This window comes from Rhopalosiphum maidis, chromosome 4 (assembly GCF_003676215.2).
Source record: "Rhopalosiphum maidis isolate BTI-1 chromosome 4, ASM367621v3, whole genome shotgun sequence".
Classification (NCBI taxonomy): domain Eukaryota; kingdom Metazoa; phylum Arthropoda; class Insecta; order Hemiptera; family Aphididae; genus Rhopalosiphum; species Rhopalosiphum maidis.
The window spans coordinates 5,998,416-6,020,082 of NC_040880.1; the positions used below are offsets into that span (position 1 = coordinate 5,998,416).

Sequence of the window (21,667 nt, forward strand, 5' to 3'; positions counted from 1 at the left end):
CTTAATATTTAAAAAAAACACAAAAATTAGGACTATTTCCTCAAGATTTTCATTGCTTAAATATTACCGATTTTAAATGTTATAAAATATGTTTTTGTTAAACCAACAAATCTAGTGTTATCTCTCACAGAAATTAGGTCGTTAAAATTGATTTTTAACAATTTTTAGAAATAATATGATAACGTAAATGATTAATTTGTTTGATCTATATTGTTTATTAACCTAAATTGATAAATATATAAAATACAATTTGTAAAAAAATAATTAGCTATAATTTAAGCATATTAATTATTTTCAAATATAAAATACGTCTGAAATTACTACAAAATTAAAAATGTATAGTTATTTATTTGTTTATCTAAGCATTATAAACATTAATCTTCATTAACAGCAAAATAAATATAAATATAATAAATTTTAATAGTCTCATTTGAATACCAATTAAAGAGTATCTAATCTATCGATAATTTTTATGTAAAAGTCATTTATCAAATTTATCAATAAAATAAATGATGAATGGACAATAATATATATTATATATATATAGGTATTGAAAATATGCCTATATATAATTCGAATAATATTCTTCAATTTTCGTCTGTTCGATTGTACTAAATTCTATGAAATAAATCCTTAGAATTTAAATCAATTTCAAAGACTCGTAAAGCATTATTTACATCTCTTCAAAAAAATGGCAAATGTTATAGCAAACCGTAAGTATATATTTTTAAATAATTATGAAAAATAACAAGTTTAACAATTTGTTTAAAAATAAAATTATAGCTGACAGTTTCGTATCAACGAAGCAATTTCCTGAAAATTTTCTGCTTGGAACGGCGACTGTTGCTTACCAAGTAGAAGGTGCTTGGAATGAAGGTAAGTTTTCTTTTAATTGATTTTCTCATTTTTTTAAAGGTTTTGCTTCAATTATATTATAAAATATTAAGTTTAAATCAAGGCTTTAAATCGATTTTAAATATCGATAAAAATCGTTAAAAATCTTTTAAAAAATCAAAAGTAATATCAAAATCGTGAATGCTTGTTAATGATTTTCAAAATTTCTATTAAAATTGATAAAAGTTAAAATCGATAATTTATATTAAAATCAAAATCATTACATTATCAAAACAATTTTAAATAAATGTAAAAAATAATTTTAATTTTAAATTCAAAAGTATACAAGCATATAGACATCAGGTATATTTATATTTTATATTGTTCATAGGCACACTCATTGTTAAATTGGGTAATAACATTGACTACACATATTATTGTATATCATGCACAATAGTGTGTATAGTAATAACTACTGATAATTAATAGCTAATGTCTAATATTTTGTTTTCTGAGAATAGAATATTTACAATATAGTATACATAATACATATTATAGGATAATACTATAATAGGAATCGGGGTTCGACGAGCGATTGTTGTTGACTTGTTGTTATTGCAAGTTTTATTTTGATAGGTACCTACACACGTTTGGCTTGTTAAATAAAATGTTTGGAAAAATACTTTTTCCAATATTGTAAATTTTAAAATTAAGCTTAAATCGAAATCATAATATAATTAAATCGATTTTCTGCATCAATAAAAAAATCATAAAACCACAAAATCAATATATTATTTTTAAATCGAAATCGGAAATAAATGATATCGATAAGCAAAATTGAAATTAAAATCAAAAATTTTTATTTCGATTTCAAGCCCTGGTTTAAATATTATAGTTTACTTTTTAAAATTTGTTATCAAATATCTTAACTATAAAAAATTAAATTTATTATAAAATTAAATATTCAATTTTAATTGAAAGCCTATTCAATGATAGATTTTTTAAGCAAAATATGTATATTGATAAAAAAAATTGTTTTCTATGAAATTTATCATTATTTTGGGTTTATAAAAAACTTATTTAATGTACCTAATTAAAAATCAAAAAAACTATTTCGATAAAAATATTAATTTTTAAATATTTAAAACTATTAATTTTGGTGAAACGGAGTTTCACTTCAATACTCAATAATACTTACTATGATTTACAGTTCCAACTATTTACAATTTATCTATTTTAATAAAAAAAAAAAATTAAAATTAAAAATGTTTGTTTCTATGTTTCTCAAAAATCTAGTTATAAAAACAATTTAAGAAGCTAATTATTGCAAATATTTTTAAAATTAAATAATATTATATATAATTTGTATAAAAACGTTGTAAAGTCATGTAGCGGAACTAACACAAAGAAAGCTAGTAGTAAAGAGTAATTAAATTAATTAAATATAATAAGCTAGTGAGTAGGTACGTACAAGAATAAGTATAGCGAGAAACTATCAACAGCATAATATTACTAAATACTACGGTAGAAGGATACTAAATTGTATTTAATTTAATAAATGTTATTAAACCAATTATGTTTCGATTATGTAGCCTCTGATATAATATTTACATATAACTACTTGCGATTTTAAATATCTTTACCTTTGAATCACGGTAAATAAGAATACTCTTTATTAATCTATAACTTTAAATAATTATTAATATATGATGATTTTTAATTTTTTCACTGGGTACTGGGTACATACTATTTTAAAAAAATTAAAACTTTTAAATTGAAATATAACATTATTAAAAAAAAAAATTATAGTATTATATATATATATAAACGGTGCATTTCGAAAAATGTTTTGTACTTTTACTATAAAGATTGTTGTATAGTTGTTTTGTATAGTAAGGTTTATTGATCCTTTATTTTTTTTTATCATAAATATTATTTATAGAAGTTTTCTAAAACATTTTTAATCATAGATAAGTCAGAATCAACCTGGGACCATTATTTTCATGCCAATGAAGCAAACAAGTCGTTCAGATACTTCTTAGACTTACCGGAATCAGTAATTGAAAAACACATACAGAAGGGTATCAAACCTAGATTAGCTGATTTATATAAGGGAATGGGAGTATACGAATTTCCATCATCTGCGATTGAAGACGGTACACATTTTAATTTCAACGGAGATGTAGCAGCGGATACGTACCACAAAACAGATGTAGATGTCAAACTTCTCAAGGAATTGGGTGTCAGTTATCGATAAAACACTAAATAGTTCTGATTTTCAATAGCAATAATAAAAATAATTTTATTACCAAATGTTATTAACAGGTTCAAGTTTATCGATTTTCAATAAGTCCAGCTAGAATTATTCCAAAATTACATGATCACACACTGGGAAAGGCTGGAATAGCTTATTATAATAATCTAATTGACAAATTAATTGAAAATGGAATCACGCCAATGGTATTTATACAATTTTTTCTTATCAAAAAGTTTTAAATATGGTCAAAAAAATAAAACCCTATTATATCGACTTATCTTATGTATCTACGTTAAAAAAATAATATAGGTAACCTTGTACAGCTATGATATGATAGAAACTTGCTCTACAATTGGAGGACTAGCTAATTGGACTGTTTATCTTTTTTTTCCAACTTATGCCAGAATCTGTTTTGAGAATTTTGGAGACAGAGTAAGTACATATGCAAATTTGAATCATATAATATAAAATTATGTATGTTTATTTATTATTTATACATATGAAATAAATATGATAAATATATTGATGTCCTATTTTAGTATAACGTGTTATTTAAGTTTTAACAAATAGTTTTAACCTATTAGGTAAAATATTGGACAACAACTGCAGACATACATCTATCGATTGAAGGATGTGGTTCTGAACATTTTGCTCCTGGTTACCAAGAACAAATATTTAGTGGAATTTCTGATTATCTAGCATTACATAACTTTATTAATGGACATGCATTGGTTTATAATCTATACAATGATGAATTTAAAGAAAAACAAAAAGGTAAAACATTATTTACCAAAATATGTGTTTTTTATGACCAATTTAGTTAATAATTACAACTTATAATTATTTTTGTGTACTTTTCTATTAAACTACGATAATTCATACTTCATCTGTATCAGGACAAATAAGTATTGCCATTGATGGAACTTGGTTTTACCCCAAAGACCCAAATAATCCAGAACATATAAAATCTGCTGAATCCGCAAGAATTTATACAGTAATTATTCAATAAAATATTGTTTGTAACACATTTTTATATTCATATATTAATGTAATTAATTACTGTTTAGTTTGGTTTAATAGCCCATATATTATCTACTGGAAAATATCCAGAAGAATTTTTAGAGGCTATTGCTAGGACTAACAAAAAAGAAAAAATACGACTCGACCGAGTTACACAGTTTACAGAATATGAACAGAAATTAATTAAAGGTAAAAGACGTGTCCAAATTCTTTGTTTATTACAACAAAATATTTACATAATAATCTTTATATTGTTAAATAAACCAACATCACGTTATCAATGTTTTAAAATATACATCACTAATAGCATTTTAGCATGTGTTCAAATATATGTCATTATCACTGATTTTTTAGAATTGCATTTAATACAATCAAACACAATTTTTCTTTCCGTGTTACACATTTCAATTCTATCATCAATTTTTTTTTCTATGAACGCATATGTATCGACATAAATAAAAAAAAAATATCCTAATGAAGATTCAAATAATTTTAAGCAGTTTTGAATATCACGCTAAAATATCAAATTATTTTTATAGATTCATTCGATTTTATTGTATTCAACTATTATAGTAGTGTAAAAGTGCGACCAATGACCGATGAAGAATATGCTGCTGAACCTAATCTTAAAAGAAGAGATCGAGGATATTTCATGGACCTTCATAGTACTACACAAACTGAAGTAATATATTAATATATTTTCTTCTATTTTAAAAATGAATCAATTTTATTGATCGTTGAAACGTTAATTCGTATGATTAAAGGTTTTCGAAGGATTTTTAAATTGCTTGAAATGGATTAATGAGAAAATGAATAATCCAAAAATATTTATTGGTGAGAACGGATTTCCTGAGGAAGATGGCATCGATGAAAGTGAAAAAAAAATAGCTTATCATACTGTAAGTTATACGTAATGCATAATGTAATGTACGGTAATTTACATTTTTACGATGTCCTATAGATGAAACTAAACTAAGAATATAAAGCATTTTTTGAATTATTTTGTATGATCATCATTAGGGCTAGGATTTCTTTGCATTTTCATTTTTTTTCGTTTAAGTCCAAATTGATTGGTTGTGAGATATATCTACGATTTGGCTTATTTCTGATTAAATAGAACAATTTTTTTTTTTTGCATATTTTTTTATATTTTTAACGTAATACTCAAATTGCAGTTTTGAAAATCTTGTTTATTTAAATGGCATTTATTTAATGTTGTGTTTAATTATTGAGTTATTTGTCTAATTGTCAACTATATAACTATCTAAACTAAAATTCACTTGTTACTAAATAATAATAAGGGATTCAAACCCCTTTTAAAAATGTGTAGTATTATAAACGGTGTATACGAATCGGAAGAAAAATATGTAATGTTGTTTTAAATATTGGACAAATCGTATTGTTTAAATATGCACCAACAACTCCATCATTCGACGTGTAATGGAATTTCAACCAATATAAATCTATTTTCCGATCTAATCGCGATCGTTTACATTAAAAAATTAAAAAATACATAATATAATAATATAATAATAGTATATTTTTGCAAATTTTGATAAATAAAATACATATTTTACAATGTTTTATTGCATAGAAATCCTATACCCCTAAATTCATCATGTTTATACATCATACAATGTCCACCTTATAACTTATGAACTGATATAGTGAGAAAGAAATTTTTATTTCAGGGCATTTTGAACAAATTACTTGAAGCATTGGATGAAAACATAAATGTGTTTGGATACTGTGTTTGGTCGTTCATAGATACACTGGAATTCACATTTGGCTATTGGTAATCATTTAATTTGGATACATAATTTGCATGTGTAATTTAGTAACTTTGACACATAAATAATACGTACCTATTGGTGCAGTTGTACTATGTACGATATTACTTATATACATAAATAATTTCATTCTATAGGAAGAGATTTGGTATTTATGCGGTAGACTTTAACGATGAATCAAGACCACGTACAAAGAAAAACAGTTTTCCATTTTTCCAACAATTGTTCAAAACGAAGAAATTGCAAATAAAAAATTAAAATTAAATATTGAAATGAAATATTTTCATGTCATATTGTTATGGATGGGTAATAAAGTATAGATTTTATATAATATTTATGAAAATTAGTAAAAAATTTTTATGTGTAATTACTTTTAGGCAATTGAAATAATTGTTAAAATATACACTTGAATTAGACATTATTAATAGAATATAATTAACTATTTAATGTAATTATTTATGCCTTCAATAGTACTACAATAATACGCAGAATGTTGTAAATGTTCTTAACGCAAATAAATATATATAATCAAATATTATATAAATTGTTATAATATTATTATATACCTTTATAATTGATTCAATTCCTTTTAAATTATGCATCTATATTATCTTGCTGAAGTGACGTAGTCGAATGGTTTTCAAATAACTCTATATAAAATGCCTAATAAATCAAAAAAGGCAGATATCTTTTCGACTTATTAAATTATAATTATTATTATAGTATCATTAATTTTGTGGTGTATATAAGTTATTTATACTTCAGAAACTCAGATAATTGTGTGTTGTGAACTTGTGAATATGGCGTAGAGTGATTTGAAGATTGTAATTAATAAATATAATATATTTCATATTTGTTCCTGATTTTGACATACATCGTCTAAATTTGAACTATAAACGTTTATGAAAAATATGAATGTATAATACATTTGATTAGTTTTAATGCAAGAACTATTTATAAAGAATATTGTATACAATTTTTAAAATTTTTGAATATTAAAAATTATTGTAATTTACGAAAACAATGTATACTTCGAATCTAAGATATGAATTAATTAAAAATAACATTTTATTTAAACCATTTATATTTTAGTTATCTTTATTTTAACATGAAAGTAGAATTCAAAAGATGAACAATTAATATATGTATACTAATTTGAAATTTCAAACTACATAAATGGTTGTATATTTTAATGATCAATATTATTTAAAACGAATATATATATATATATATATATATATATATGTTATCGTTAGAATCGTGCTATAAATTACATATTATTATAACATTTATTATTTAAAAATATATTTGTTTATGAGTAAAAAAAAACTCAGATTTAAATTTTCAATTTTTATAACTGATTGGCTGGAAGAAATTGCACACAAAATGTAATGCTATTTTTATTCCTAATATTTAATGTTTTAATATTTTAAAAATATATAAATTATCTAAGCTAATACTTGTATTGAAAAAATAATGATAATTATAAAATATGTGTCTATGATAATCAACTAAATTAAAATGATAACATTTGCATTGGTAACTTTGCTGAGCCATTCTAACAAATATAATTGATGTATACTTAAATTAAAAATTAAAATATTATAAACATAGTTGTTTCAATAAAATAAAATTATTAATATTTTTACTAGGTGTTAATTAGTTTCAATTAAAATGTCGATGATTTTTATTATACTGCAATTTATTTCTAACAAAATTGTTGAATTCCTATTCTCAATAAATTATTACATTTTATTTAATTACTCACATAATTTCATACGAAATAAACATAGTCAGCTTTTAGTATAAAACAAGTATGTATTACTATGGAACATACATATTATATTTCATTAAATATCAAATAATGCCATTCATTAACACGTTTTATTTTAAAAATATGAATTGATAATTATTAGTCTTTTGTTAAAACCATCTTGTAATCAATTAAGATTTGAGAGTTTTGTTATTCGTAAAGCATATTTTTTAGATTGTTTTATATTTTAAATAAAATAAAAAAAAATGTAAGAGTTCATTAATTAATTTATAATTTATAATGTAAGCTTAGTGAATATACCAGTTAATTGAATGGATAAAATTAAATTCACGTACAATAGTTAAAATTCAATCTTTGCATTATTACCTGTATTTATAAGTACTGACATATTATATTTTATCTATATTTATTTCTATAAATACTAGTATTTTACACTTCAACATTTGAGTCATTTTACGTATGAAGAGTAAATATAATAAAACACATTTATATTATGTAATATTTATTTTATAATAAATGTTATTTAATAAAGGAGAAATATATTGTATACAATATACTTGAGAAAAAGTTACTCCTAAAAAAATATATATTGCCTTTTTATTGAACCTAATAAACCCAATTAATTTCTCAAGTCTAATTACAACATGATCTAATTAATTTAGTAAGCTAGTTTACTTACAAATAATAATTTATTTGATCAATCGATTTTTTTATCGTTATAACAAACAAGATCTTTTAAAAATCATTGACACTTAAATTTTAATTCTTAACTGATCTGCCATCTGCATGTAATTACTTCAAGTTTTTAATGCTCATAAAGTTTTTTAATAAACAATTATTGAAACATTGTTGTGGTTATACACTAATAACTATTTCCATTCACTAGACCGATCGGAACCATAGACTTTTAATTACAGCTATATTCTTTATTTAGATATTTTAATTACACACAATACATAATTTCTTATTTGTAGAGAAAATTCAATTCAACTTTAAGTACATCTGTAGCAAAAGCAAATAGAAAAGTATATCATACAGTATATAGTTATATAGACAGATCCCTAACATTCTATTAGGATTATATTCATTCAAGTGGTACAATTACGTCAGTCTGTTATATTTCAAAACGTAGTCCAGTTGCAATGTCCAGAAACAAAAAATAAGAGGGAAAGGATGATTATATCCAACAAGTACAAGTTGATAGATTTATTCCAGTAATTTATTGTTTTTAGTATTCGAGTTTATTATTGTTGTGATCGTCGTTAATACAAATATTTACATAAACGGTGATATAACAGTGGATAAATAGTTTAAAATGGTTACACTCTCAGATGAAAAATTTCAATCGGATTACGACTTTCTTAGTTATTTTTTTTTTTAATTTCGATTAAATATCACGAGATTTACATACTTACATTTTTTTATTTTTTTTTTTTTTTTTTTAGAATTTTACATTATATTTGTATAATATTTGAACATAATTTATATATCAAATGAATGAAATAAAATTTAAAAGTTAAGTTAGTTTATACAATACTTCAATTTTAAAAAGAATTCATACAAGTTTTCAGGAACCTGATGTAGGCAAATACTCATTTGTCTTCTTTAATCATTTTGATTCAGGATAATGGTGTGGTGTGTTGAAGTAAAATTTGAAAGCAATAATAAATGATACCATAAAAAAAGTGGAGTTCGGTTACAACCACGCGTGCTGGCATTTCTTCAAAATGCTGAGAAAATAAAAAAATTACCTCTTCAAAGTGCCATGTAGAATCGATTTCCTATCTATAAAAGTGCTACATGAGTACATGACACATATTGAGCATTCTTTTTACCCGAAATGTGTGTACATAAAAATACAAAAAAATATTAAAATATTATAAAATCAATACAATATCAGATTCTAAAATATGATATGCTTTTTATCAATGAAACAGACTAAATAATAGTTTAAATTTCAAAGTAATTTATTATTTCTTAAAATGCTTTAAAATAATAAATATGATAATCGATTGAATTATCTAATCATGCTGAATAAAATTGTATTATTTATTGAATCGATATAATTTATGTTTTCTACAAATTCATAAATTATATTAGTAGATAACAGTTATTAAATATTAAAAATCATATTAGATACTATTAATCATAATACAAGTAATCATAAAATCTACTATTATTTTTAGACTGCAGATACTTAAAATTTTCTAGGAAATATTTCGATATTCCAATGATTATTATCATAGTTTTACATATTATTTATAACTACCGATAATTTAAGTAAAAATAAATCTAATATAACATAAAGGTACCTGGTGCAGTTTTCCGTTATAAGTTTGGGGATTTTAGGATTTACGAAGCCCAACGACGAATGCAAACACACGTTAAATTATTCTCCGTGCACTTATAATATCACGTCTTGGACGGCATAAGTTTTTTTCTGATATTGGAGTTGATAAAAGTCGTTTTTATATTTTAATTCTTTGGGTCACTAACCACGGAAAATGCACAGTTTTACAATAATTAATGTTTATCTCGAAGGTAGCAACGTAATATATTTTAATTTGGTTGGTTTGTGTCTGGATATTTATCGACGGTAAAATAATTCGAAACATGATCTGATAAAAAATAAAAATACACATTTTAGATAAGCTTAAATAACGTTACACCATATAATATCGCCGTTACAGGATAATATTGTACATTTATACCCATTGAACGCATAATATTCTATAGCTAAATATAATAATAGATGTTTTATTAGCACCAAACAATACAGATAATCAAAAACGTAATGTCAACCGACACACAGGATCACACCAATATATATAGGTGGTAGAGAACAGAATGTAGAAAGCATCATATATAATATTAAGAACTCGAACTGCGTCGCGTGTACTTTTTACGCATAAGCACGTTTTGGGTAAGACTCTGTTGGCTCGTGATCGACTCGCATACAATTTTTTTTAATGGATTTCTTACTGATTTTGAATATTAAATTAATTTTCTTTTTTTAAACATTATATTTATACACGACTGTGGTACACACGATATTAGTTGACGGACACTCGACGAGTGACATTCTACAAAGGTACATCGATCTTACGTTATATACGTTAAAATATACGAAAAATGTCTGTTATACTCGTGTCTCTACACGGATAACAGCTCGGTCAGAACTATATCGATTACGAAATATTATTGTACTTGAAACTGACTTTAAAATATAGACCACTCATTTCTATTATGTTCTATATCATATCATATATTATAATATAATATAGTGTACGTGCGACGAACAACATGATTTTTATAGTCATTAATTTATATACATCAATAGTCGGGCCGACCATACGTGCGCGGCACTTCAAGACAGTCACACCGCGTTAAGAAAAAAATATAGCGCTACACTTTTTTCGATTATATTTCACCGACTACTCCGAGGTGTAGAAGTAATTATACGGAAACAAAATACTATTATTTTATAATTAGACAGTTCCGACTTTCGACTTCGTGTTCGTCCATAATAACGTGATCTAAAAAACACTGATCGCAAGTCCAATGATAACGTACAATTCGTGTGAAAAATAATTTTCGACGCACAGTCCCACTGATTCGAGATTCACACGACACAGATATAGCCTATGTTGATACATCTGCTTATAACTATTCGAGGAGAAAAATTGAGTGCATAAATTCAATACTTCCATACAATATTGTCATCGTAATTTGTAAATTATAAATAAAAAAATGGCTCTGATACAGACACGTACATGATATTACAAATCAAAACTTAAAGCCGAGAGAAAAATGACTGGTTTATTTACAGTCACGATTTTTCAAAATATTCCAACTACCGAACTCGAGATATCGCGATATTCTTTGACTTTGGAATGTCGGATCTATAAACTCTTTACACACAATATAACTATTATATTTAATTGATAAATGACATTTTTTAATTTTTATAATATTTAATTATTTCACACTTTTGCCAGTGAATTTATAAATATTTATATCTGCAATTTAATAGATTATAAAGTATTAATGTGGGTGTCTTATACATATTTTAGCGTTTATATTTAGAGGCATAAGATTATTAAGTTACCCAAACATTGTTAGATATTTATGATCAATACGATACCGATTTAAACGTTATAATACATAGTAAATCAACAAAAATATTATTATTTAAACGAAGGTAGGTATATTATGCCGACTTCACTTATCATAGCCACAATGACGAATGTATTAAATTTGAATTCAATGAAATGTATATAAAAAACAATTCTGACCAAAAAAGGACTAACTTATTTTATTTTTAATAATACGGTACATTGAATTATTTTTTTCCAAAAACTTCGCATTATATTATAATATTATTATTAGTTATTTATACATCCAATATTATTGTTATTAACTTTTAAATCAAAATAAACTTACCTTAAAACTATATAAATAGATTCGTGGAAAAATAAACAATAACATACAACTAGTCAAAACCTTTTTTTAAATTTCCTGGACAGTGCGTATATATAATATACGTTAAAGTTTCAAATTCCCTCTGGTTTTTAATAATACAACAAAATAGTTAAAATCATTATTTTTCGTTTAAATATTTAATTAATTTGAGATTCATACTTAAAATATTTGTTTAGAAAATATTTTTTTATTTGTTTTTTGATTCCAAAATAAACTACTTATGAGAATTCTTGTATTACATTTTCAATATTTTTTATCGAACAAAAATAATTAATATCAATAATTTTATATATAAAAAAACAAAAATGTGAAATATTCAAATATACCTATAAAATGTAAAAACATGTTTTTAAACATAACACGTATTAAGCGTTCCAATATATCTCAAGTACCTATCTATCGATTTTTCGTTTTTGAATTACAAGAAAATTGATTTTGCAAAAAACTGGTTTTGTGTAAAAAATTATGTTTTTCCTCCATTTGTTTAATTGATATTTCAATTTTTTTGAAAAGTACTCTGAGTTTTGATTATTAACTAAATTTGTATACACTTGTATAAAAATAAATATATACATCATTGTAAAATCAATACATTTATTTCTCCGCTCAGAATCAAAAATTTTTTATATTATGTTATGAAGTTATAAAATTTAAAATATTATATGATTGATTATATTATTACTATTAAGTATTAATAAATTTTAATTAATAATGATTATGCTATGAAGAGTATGATTATTTTTGTGTTAATTATACATGTGTTTAGCTTTAAAAATTTATCTTCATACAAAGTATTAAAATAATAATGATTTTAGATCAGCTAAATAAACTTAATCTAATTAAAATTAATATTCCAATTAAAAACAGCAGTGTAAATGTTTTTTGTATTTGTGAATTTGGCAAATAAATTAAATGCGTATATTTTTATTCCAATCATTAGGAGATTAATACTTAATAATTATTACGTATTATTTAAACATAAACGATGATAAAGTATAATTAGTTTAAATAAGACTGTAAATAAACTAAAAAGGATATTATTTTCAAAACTTGATATATACTATTTTATCATGTATTCCTATTAAATGATGATTTATATAAATTTATTATTGAAGTATTAGTGTATTCTGTAATTGTCTTTTACAACATTTATAAATCTAAAAACACGATAAAAATTTCTACAGACAGTTACAAAAACAAATTTTAAAATTCACAGATAAATCATAGGATGTTATTGAGTAATTTGTTCCAACAAAAATACGATTTATTGTTGTTTAAATTTTCAATCACCAACGTACAAATTGTATAGTGCATTATTCATTTTTTGGGAAATTTTGCGTCTTGTGTATTTAATATCTGTAACGAATAAAAATTGGTGGACACCTATTACACTGTGTAACTTGAAAATTACTATGAAAACAATAATGTATAATATGCATTTGATTGAACTCAATGGCTTAAAATTAAAATATTTTAATAAATTATTAATTAATGTATTATGTAGAAAAAAATACGAGCAATGTGGGTGCCCACGTCGCCCCCTTAAAATACACCCTTAGCCTGCAAAGGTAAATATATAAAATATAATTTGTATAAAAATAATTTACTGTAATTTAATCGTATAAATTATTAAAAGATATACACTAAGTCACACCTAACACAAAAATTAAAAGAAGATCATTATTTGTTTTTCAGTCTGCTCAATATTTAGGCATAATTATTTACGATTTTTTTATTTTATAAGCCGTTATGACAAAAACTATAAGAATATCAACTTAATAACAAAAGTTTTTGTATTCTAATTGTTATGTAAGTATAAAATATATTTGTATATATATCGTATATTATAATCCAGTGAGCAACTGTATATAGGATATATAAATTTTTACAAAAAATGTACATAATACAATACCTAAATATTTTATCTTAAATAATATTCATTATGCATAATTCTTTGTTTCATTTAATTTGTTTATTTATGCTTAATAGTAAAATTATTCTTATTTTAGTACTGCAGTAGATTTTGCTGAATTTAGTTTTGATAAATTTAATAAACAATTAATTGTAACAAATTAGCTTGATTTATGTTTAATATACCTGATTAATTTTATTTACAGTATTAAAAACAAGTGAGAAGCAGTAATAATAATAATATACTATTTTATGATGTATTCATACAATATGATAATTTATATTAATGTATTATGTGGAGTATTAGTGTATTCTATAATAGTCTGTTTCAATATTTATAAATATGAAAGCACAATAAAAATATCCACAAATAAACAACAGTTACTAAACAAAAAACAGCTGAAAAAAATAATAAGATAATTTCTATCCGATAGTATACGACTTATAATATCCACAACATTTCTATCACTAACAACACTAACAATCAATTAAATACAATCGTTGTATATTATCAATTGTTTGGCAATTTGTGTGATTTGAAAATGTATAGCAATCAAAAATTGATGATGGCCTATTGTATCACTTTAAAAATATATTGAAAACTTCTTGAATACTGAATCATATATTAATTCTATAATTTTGTTTTTTATGAATCCTCTTCAAAATTTTTTGTAGAATTCCATTAAAAATATTTAAGGCTGAGTACTCTCGATGAGTTAAGTTGTACCATAACACCCATGAACCTAATTAATTTTTATTAAATTTGAATAACATACTTGTATATTATATCTTATTGTTCTTGGATATTATTAATAGACCGTTAAAAAACTTTCAAATAAAAGTAAATAATAATAAGATCTTGTATACATTTAATAGTAGCAGAGATTATAATTATTAATATTTATCAGTTTATCACTTAAACAAAAATAATCACAAAAAATTAAAGACAATATTTTAAAAATTTATATTTCTTAAAAAAATATTACAATTAATTGTTATAAAAATTGAATGTATATTTATAAATAATATAATAAAATTTATGATTTAGTTATTGTTTAAACTATATATTATGGTTTAGTTAAATGCATATAGGTAAATACATAAAATATAATTGGTATACAAATAATTTACTATGATTTAAGCATATCAATTACTATAAAATATCATATACACAGTCACACTCACCACAAAAATTAAAAGATGATATTTTTTGTTTTTCATTCTGATCGATATTTAGGTATATTTTTTATTATTAAGACGTTATGGCCAAAACCATAAGAATATCAAGTTAATTATAATTATTGTATCATAATTATTTTATAGCCATACAGGTATTATTATACCTGTATGCATTGTATACTATAATCAAGTGAATAAAATAATACAACATACATAAATCTAAAAAGTGTATATAATAATATCATACCTAAGTAGTATTACTTAGATATTAATCAAATACTGTTTCATTTAATTGACTTATTTATGATTAATAGTTATTAAATATTAGTATTATAATTCTGAATTACTCACTTCACTACTTTTGTATTTTTGACTCTACCTAGTTTTGATAAGCTCTTATTAAATAACTAATTATAATATTTTAACTTAGATGTATGTATAATATTTCTAATTATTTATAAGATTAATATAGATTTGCAGTACTAAAAAAAAATTGGGTTCACTGTTGTATGGATTTTATCTGAATACTAATTAAAGAGTACATAAATCATAATAACTGTTTTTTTATTAGTGTTTCAGACATTTATCAATTTTATCTTTAAATAAAGTTACGAATAGAGCATGTTTGTATTATTTATTTATATTGTATATAAATATGTCTGTGTATAATTATAAGAATATTTTTCCACGCTCGTCTATTCAATCGTTTTGAATTCTATAAAATAAATCTTTAGTAATTTAAATTAAATTCAAAGACTCATTTAACATTATTTTCAAGATTTGTTAAAAATGGCGAACGAAGAAGCAAAGAGTAAGATATTTTTTTTAAAAAAAAAATTAAAAAATAATTTATTTGTTTAAAAAAAAATTATAGCTGACAGTTTTGTTTCAATAAAGCAATTTCCTGACAATTTTCTTCTCGGGACAGCGACTGGATCTTACCAAGTAGAAGGAGCTTGGAATGAAGGTAATTAAGCTTTCTTTAAAATTTATTTTTTTTTCAAATGTTTTATTACAATAATAAACCTAATTTGAAATATTAAGGTTTATTTTTTAAAATTTTTATCAAATTTTTTAGATACCTATAAAAATGTATATTATGAATATTATAATAAAATAAAATAATTAATTTTATTTGTAAAGCTATTCAATTAACAAGTACAATGTTAGATATTTTACACCCTTAATAATAATACTTTATTTTGGCAGTGGTAATTTATAGGTATAATATTTAAAAAAACGACTATCTCACAATTTTCATGTTGTACATTTTTGTCTTTAAGTACATTTATTTCAATATTAGTCGTTTTGATAATGTATAACTATTCAATTTTATTTCAATTATTATCTTTGTTCCAGTTTATAATTCTTAAATTAAATTATAATAAATACTTATAATATTGTGTTTCCATTTATTGACAGTATATTTTTAAAAGTTATAGTTCTGATTCAACATCAAACAGATTTTTAAATAATTTCTCTGTTGGTTTCAAAATTGTATCAACGATTAATTATCAACAAGTTAATTTGTTGCAAAACGTTTTTTCTAGTGAATTTAGAACACTTATATCAAATTCAAATTAGTTTAATTATTTTCCAAGGAGAGTAATATTTTGTTGTATACACCAGCATATTTTTAAATTAACTTAATTTGACTGAAAAACTTAATCTACTTGAAAATTGTACCAATAATTATCAAAATAACTAATACAGAATTTGTAAATGTTTTTTGAAGCAATTTTAAAATTTATAAGTCACTGCTAGCAGCAAAATTATTTTTATTTTTTTATAAAGGAGGGGGAGGGTGCTAATGTTTTGTTACATCAACTTCCAGTTTCAGTCAAATCATACCCCATACTGGGAGATAATATTATCCTTAAATATGTTTAGTCCCCAGTATAGAAATCCTAGGGGTTATAGGATATAATTTACCTCTTCCCTAATAGTATGGAGATTTCCTCTGTAACGACGGAACATTGATTTAGCTTTTAAAAATATATCAAATAAATAAATATGATTTGAATATAGATGATATTTTCTTCCATTCATTTCAAAAATGGAAAATACTAAAAGTGTTTAGAAATTTATAATTTTTTATCAATTTATATAGAGATTATTAAATAGGTTTAAGAATAGTTCATAATTTTAGTAACAACAATATTTTAGTTGGAAAAAATTATAAAAATATATATTTTAATATCCAAAATACGAATTTAGAGCTTGATTTAGATAATTTTAATAATTTATACCTGATTATTAATATTATCAGTTTTATTTTCAATCAAATATTAAAAGAATAGTTATTGATTAGTCAAATTGAATATGTCAAATTGTCCTTCGATTCATTATTTCATTGATGATGAATTAGATTATTACATAGATAGTTGTGTACAGTGTAATATTATTATACGTTTTTAAAAAAAGTTAATAATGGTAAACCTGATTCTTTGAAGTAATGCATTGAACATTTTCCAGATAAATATTGTTTTTGACACATCGTTAATAAATTCAATTAATTTTATATATTTTTATTATTATTTAGATATATATAGAATATTTAATCGATTTATTCAATTTACAACAACAATAAGTGAACAACCTATAATATATTAATATATATCTTTTTAAAAATCTATTATTCATAGCGTCATAGGTAGCTACGTATATTATTAAAAGATCGATTCTATATCATATTAAAATCATAACTATTCGTATTGATGTAAGGATGATGATATTAATTTCAGAAAACATTTAATTATAATAAAATAAATATTAATTGTACAGTGATGATTACGTAAATAATCATTAAATAATACAGCAAATTAATAATTTGTTGTTATATTATAAATTTAAAATTTATACTGAATATTGATATAATAATATACCTGCAGTATTGATTATAAATATATTAAAGTGAATTGATAAATTAAATATATTGATAAAATTCTTGCTTGCTACGAATCTCATTACCATTTTAAGTTACATTAATAACTGGTTTTCAAAATATTTGATTTAGAAAAATACATAGGGATAAACATTGATTTTATAGTGTTATAAAAATAATAGTTTAAGATAACTTCACTTGAATACTTCAAAATAATTATCATGATTTTAATTTTAAGGATTTTTTTTTTAATGAACCTATGTTAATTGAAAATAAAATAAAATATGAAAATATTTGTTTTTGTGTTTCACAAAAATCTATTAGAGTCAATTTACAGAGCTAATTATTGCAAATATTTTTTTAAAAAAAAATAATTAATTCCTATTAAATATTAAAACGTTGTAAACTTCTATAACGGAACTTACGCAAAGGAAGGTGGTAGTAGAGAGTGCCTATATATAATAGGTAGTGGGTAAGTACGTACAAGAACAAACACAGGGAGAAACTATTTACAGCATAATATTACTATATACCACGGTAGACGGTAAACTAAAATGTATTTAATTTAATAAATGTTGTTTAAGTCAATAATGCATTAATTATGTAAGCTATGATAAAATATTTACGAGTATACCTGAGATTTTAAATATTTTTGCTTTTGAACCATGGCGAAATAAATATTCTTTTTAAATCTATGGCACTTTGAACTTATTTATAATTTTAAATAGTTATAAATAAATGATAATTTTTGTTTCTTCACTGGGTACATATTTTTTTAGATATTGTTAAAATAATAAAAATTTATAAATTAAAATATAAAATTATTAAAAAAAAAAAAATCAAGTATAGTATCTAGGTATATGGTCCTTATCGAATAATGCTTTAGCTTTATACTTATTCTACTATCCAGATTGTCACTTATATTTCGTATAGTAGAACTTATATATTGATTATTTATTTTATGTCGTAAATATCATTTATAAAAGTTTACTAAAACATTTTTAATTATAGATAAGGCGGAATCAATCTGGGACCATTATTTCCATTCCAACGAAGCAAACAAGTCGTTCAGATACTTCTTAGACTTACCGGAATCAGTAATCGAAAAACACATACAGAAGGAAATCAAACCTAAATTAGCTGATTTATATAAAGGAATGGGAGTATACAAATTTCCATCATCTGCGATTAACGATTTTAATTTCAACGGAGATGTAGCGGCGGATACGTACCACAAAACAGATGTAGATGTCAAACTTCTCAAGGAATTGGGTGTCAGTTTTCAATAAAATATTAAATAGTTATAATTTTCAATAACAATTATAAAAATAATTATGTGATTACTAAAATGTATTTTCAGGTTCAAGTTTATCGATTTTCTATAAGTCCAACTAGAATTATACCAATGATTCATGATCATTTACCAGGAAAAGCCGGACTAGCTTATTATAATAATCTAATTGACAAATTAATCGAAAATGGAATCACACCAATGGTATTTTTACAATTTTTCTATACCATAATTATTAGTCAAAAAAAAAAAAATACTCCTAAGATATCGAAATATTGTAACGTTAATTAAACATTATTAAAGTGCATTGAATTTTTTACGTAGGTATCGTTGTACCATTATGATATGGGGGAAGCTTTCAATAAACTCGGAGGACTAGCGAATTCGACTAGTTATATATTTTATGAAAATTATACGAGAATCTGTTTCAAGAATTTCGGAGACAGAGTAAGTACATACACAAATTTACAAATTGCTACATAGCACGTTATTCTCACCCAACCTTCAATTATATAATTTAAATATATATATAAATGTTATTTTATTCGACTGTATTATATTATTTAAGTTTAAAAAACTAATTATGATTTGTTAGGTAAAATAATGGACAACAACTGCAGACATACATTTAGTGGCTGAAGGATATGGTTCTGAGCATTTTGCTTTGGGTTACCAATAACCAATATTTAGTGGATATTCAGATTATCTAACATTACATAACTGTTTTATTATACATGCAATGGTTAATAAGATATACAAAGAAGAGTTCAAAGAAAAACAAAAAGGTAAAATATATTATACCAAAATATGTGTTTATTTATGATCATTCTACGACAAACTACTAAATATTGTTAGGTATGTACTTTTATATCAAATTGTGATAATTCATACTGAATCTATGTTAGGACAAATAAGCTTAGCTATGGATGGAGTTTGGTTCTACCCTCAAGACCCAAATAATCCAGAACATCAAAAATCTGCTGAAACCGCAAGAATGTCAACAGTAATATTATTCAATAAAATATTGATCGTTACACATTTTACTATTCTCACACTAAATTATTTTTTAGCTTGGTTTAATAGCACATGTTTTATCCACTGGACAGTACCCAGAGGCATTTTTAGAGTCTGTTGCTAGGACTAACAAACAAGAAAAAATATGAGTCGACGAGTTACGATGTCTTATAGGTAAAACTAAACTAATAATATAAACATTTTTTTCGGATTATCGTGTAGGAACATAATTTAGATACATTATCCAATGTTCAAATTATCATTTATAAACTGATATGGTAAAAGAAATTTTTATTTCAGGGCATTTTGAACAAATTACTTGAAGCATTGGATGAAAACATAAATGTGTTTGGATACTGTGTATGGTCGCTTACACTCGAATTCACATTTGGTTATTGGTAATCATTTAATTTGAATACATAATTTGCTTGTATAATTTAGTAACTTTGACACATAAATAATATGTACCTATTGGTACAGTTGTGCTATTTACGATAGGTATTATTATCTTATATATATATATATAATTTCACGTTATAGGAAGAAATTTGGAATTTATGCAGTAGACTTTAATGACGAATCAAGACCACGTTCAAAAAAAAAGAGCTTCCCCTTTTTTCAACAATTGTTCAGAACAAATAAATTAAAAATAAGCAATTAATAAAATAATATTAAAATAAAATATTTACATATTCGTATCCTATAATTCAAAACTATAACATTAAAAAAATAAAAAGTGATATAAAAATTGAATGAAGAAAAACAATTTAAAATAAAGCAGATTTATTATTCCAAAATATATTTTTGCTTTTACTCATTATATATACTATAGATAATAATAATACATATGTAATATTATAATACCAACATTTGGTTTTAATTATGAAAAATTGTAGTTTTATATTTGACACAGTTCGGCATTTATTGTTGACAATTCAGTATTCTGATGGCTCACAGATCACCTTGATTTTACGTATTTGATTAGAAATAAAAATAGTTGATACAAATTGTACGATTGAAAACTTATTATAACGATTTAATTATCAAAGTTTACTTCTACTTTGTGGTATTCCAAACGTAGATTTTAATACTATAAAATATTTATTTAACTCAATTATTATCTCTTTTTTACGGAGACATTCTTATATTTTCTAATCGTTTTCTTTCAAAGTCTACCTAAGAAAAGTTTATTTGGTTATACATTTTATTTATTTCAATTAATAACATAAAT

General features: G+C 23.2%; 1 protein-coding gene and 1 pseudogene across 1 annotated transcript; both read left to right on the forward strand.

Moving 5' to 3' along the window:
- Positions 1 to 577: 577 nt before the first annotated feature.
- On the forward strand, positions 578 to 6,428 carry LOC113550657 (myrosinase 1-like). The gene is made up of 12 exons (XM_026952627.1): positions 578 to 713; positions 784 to 876; positions 2,805 to 3,076; positions 3,160 to 3,294; positions 3,401 to 3,523; positions 3,676 to 3,865; positions 3,988 to 4,085; positions 4,159 to 4,300; positions 4,651 to 4,793; positions 4,876 to 5,010; positions 5,803 to 5,906; positions 6,039 to 6,428. Exons 1-12 carry the CDS (start codon positions 692 to 694, stop codon positions 6,157 to 6,159), a joined length of 1,578 nt encoding a protein of 525 aa, XP_026808428.1. The 5' UTR covers positions 578 to 691; the 3' UTR covers positions 6,160 to 6,428.
- A 9,497-nt stretch (positions 6,429 to 15,925) lies between these two features.
- LOC113548020 lies at positions 15,926 to 21,097 on the forward strand (annotated as a pseudogene).
- The last annotated feature ends 570 nt before the right edge of the window (positions 21,098 to 21,667 follow it).

Excerpts from the sequence above, each read along its gene's own strand:
- LOC113550657 (XM_026952627.1), top strand. The coding sequence starts at position 692 with ATGGCAAATGTTATAGCAAACC. Across the intron at positions 714-783 it reads GGCAAATGTTATAGCAAACC|CTGACAGTTTCGTATCAACG; the intron begins GTAAGTATATAT and ends ATAAAATTATAG. Across the intron at positions 4,086-4,158 it reads AATCCGCAAGAATTTATACA|TTTGGTTTAATAGCCCATAT; the intron begins GTAATTATTCAA and ends ATTACTGTTTAG.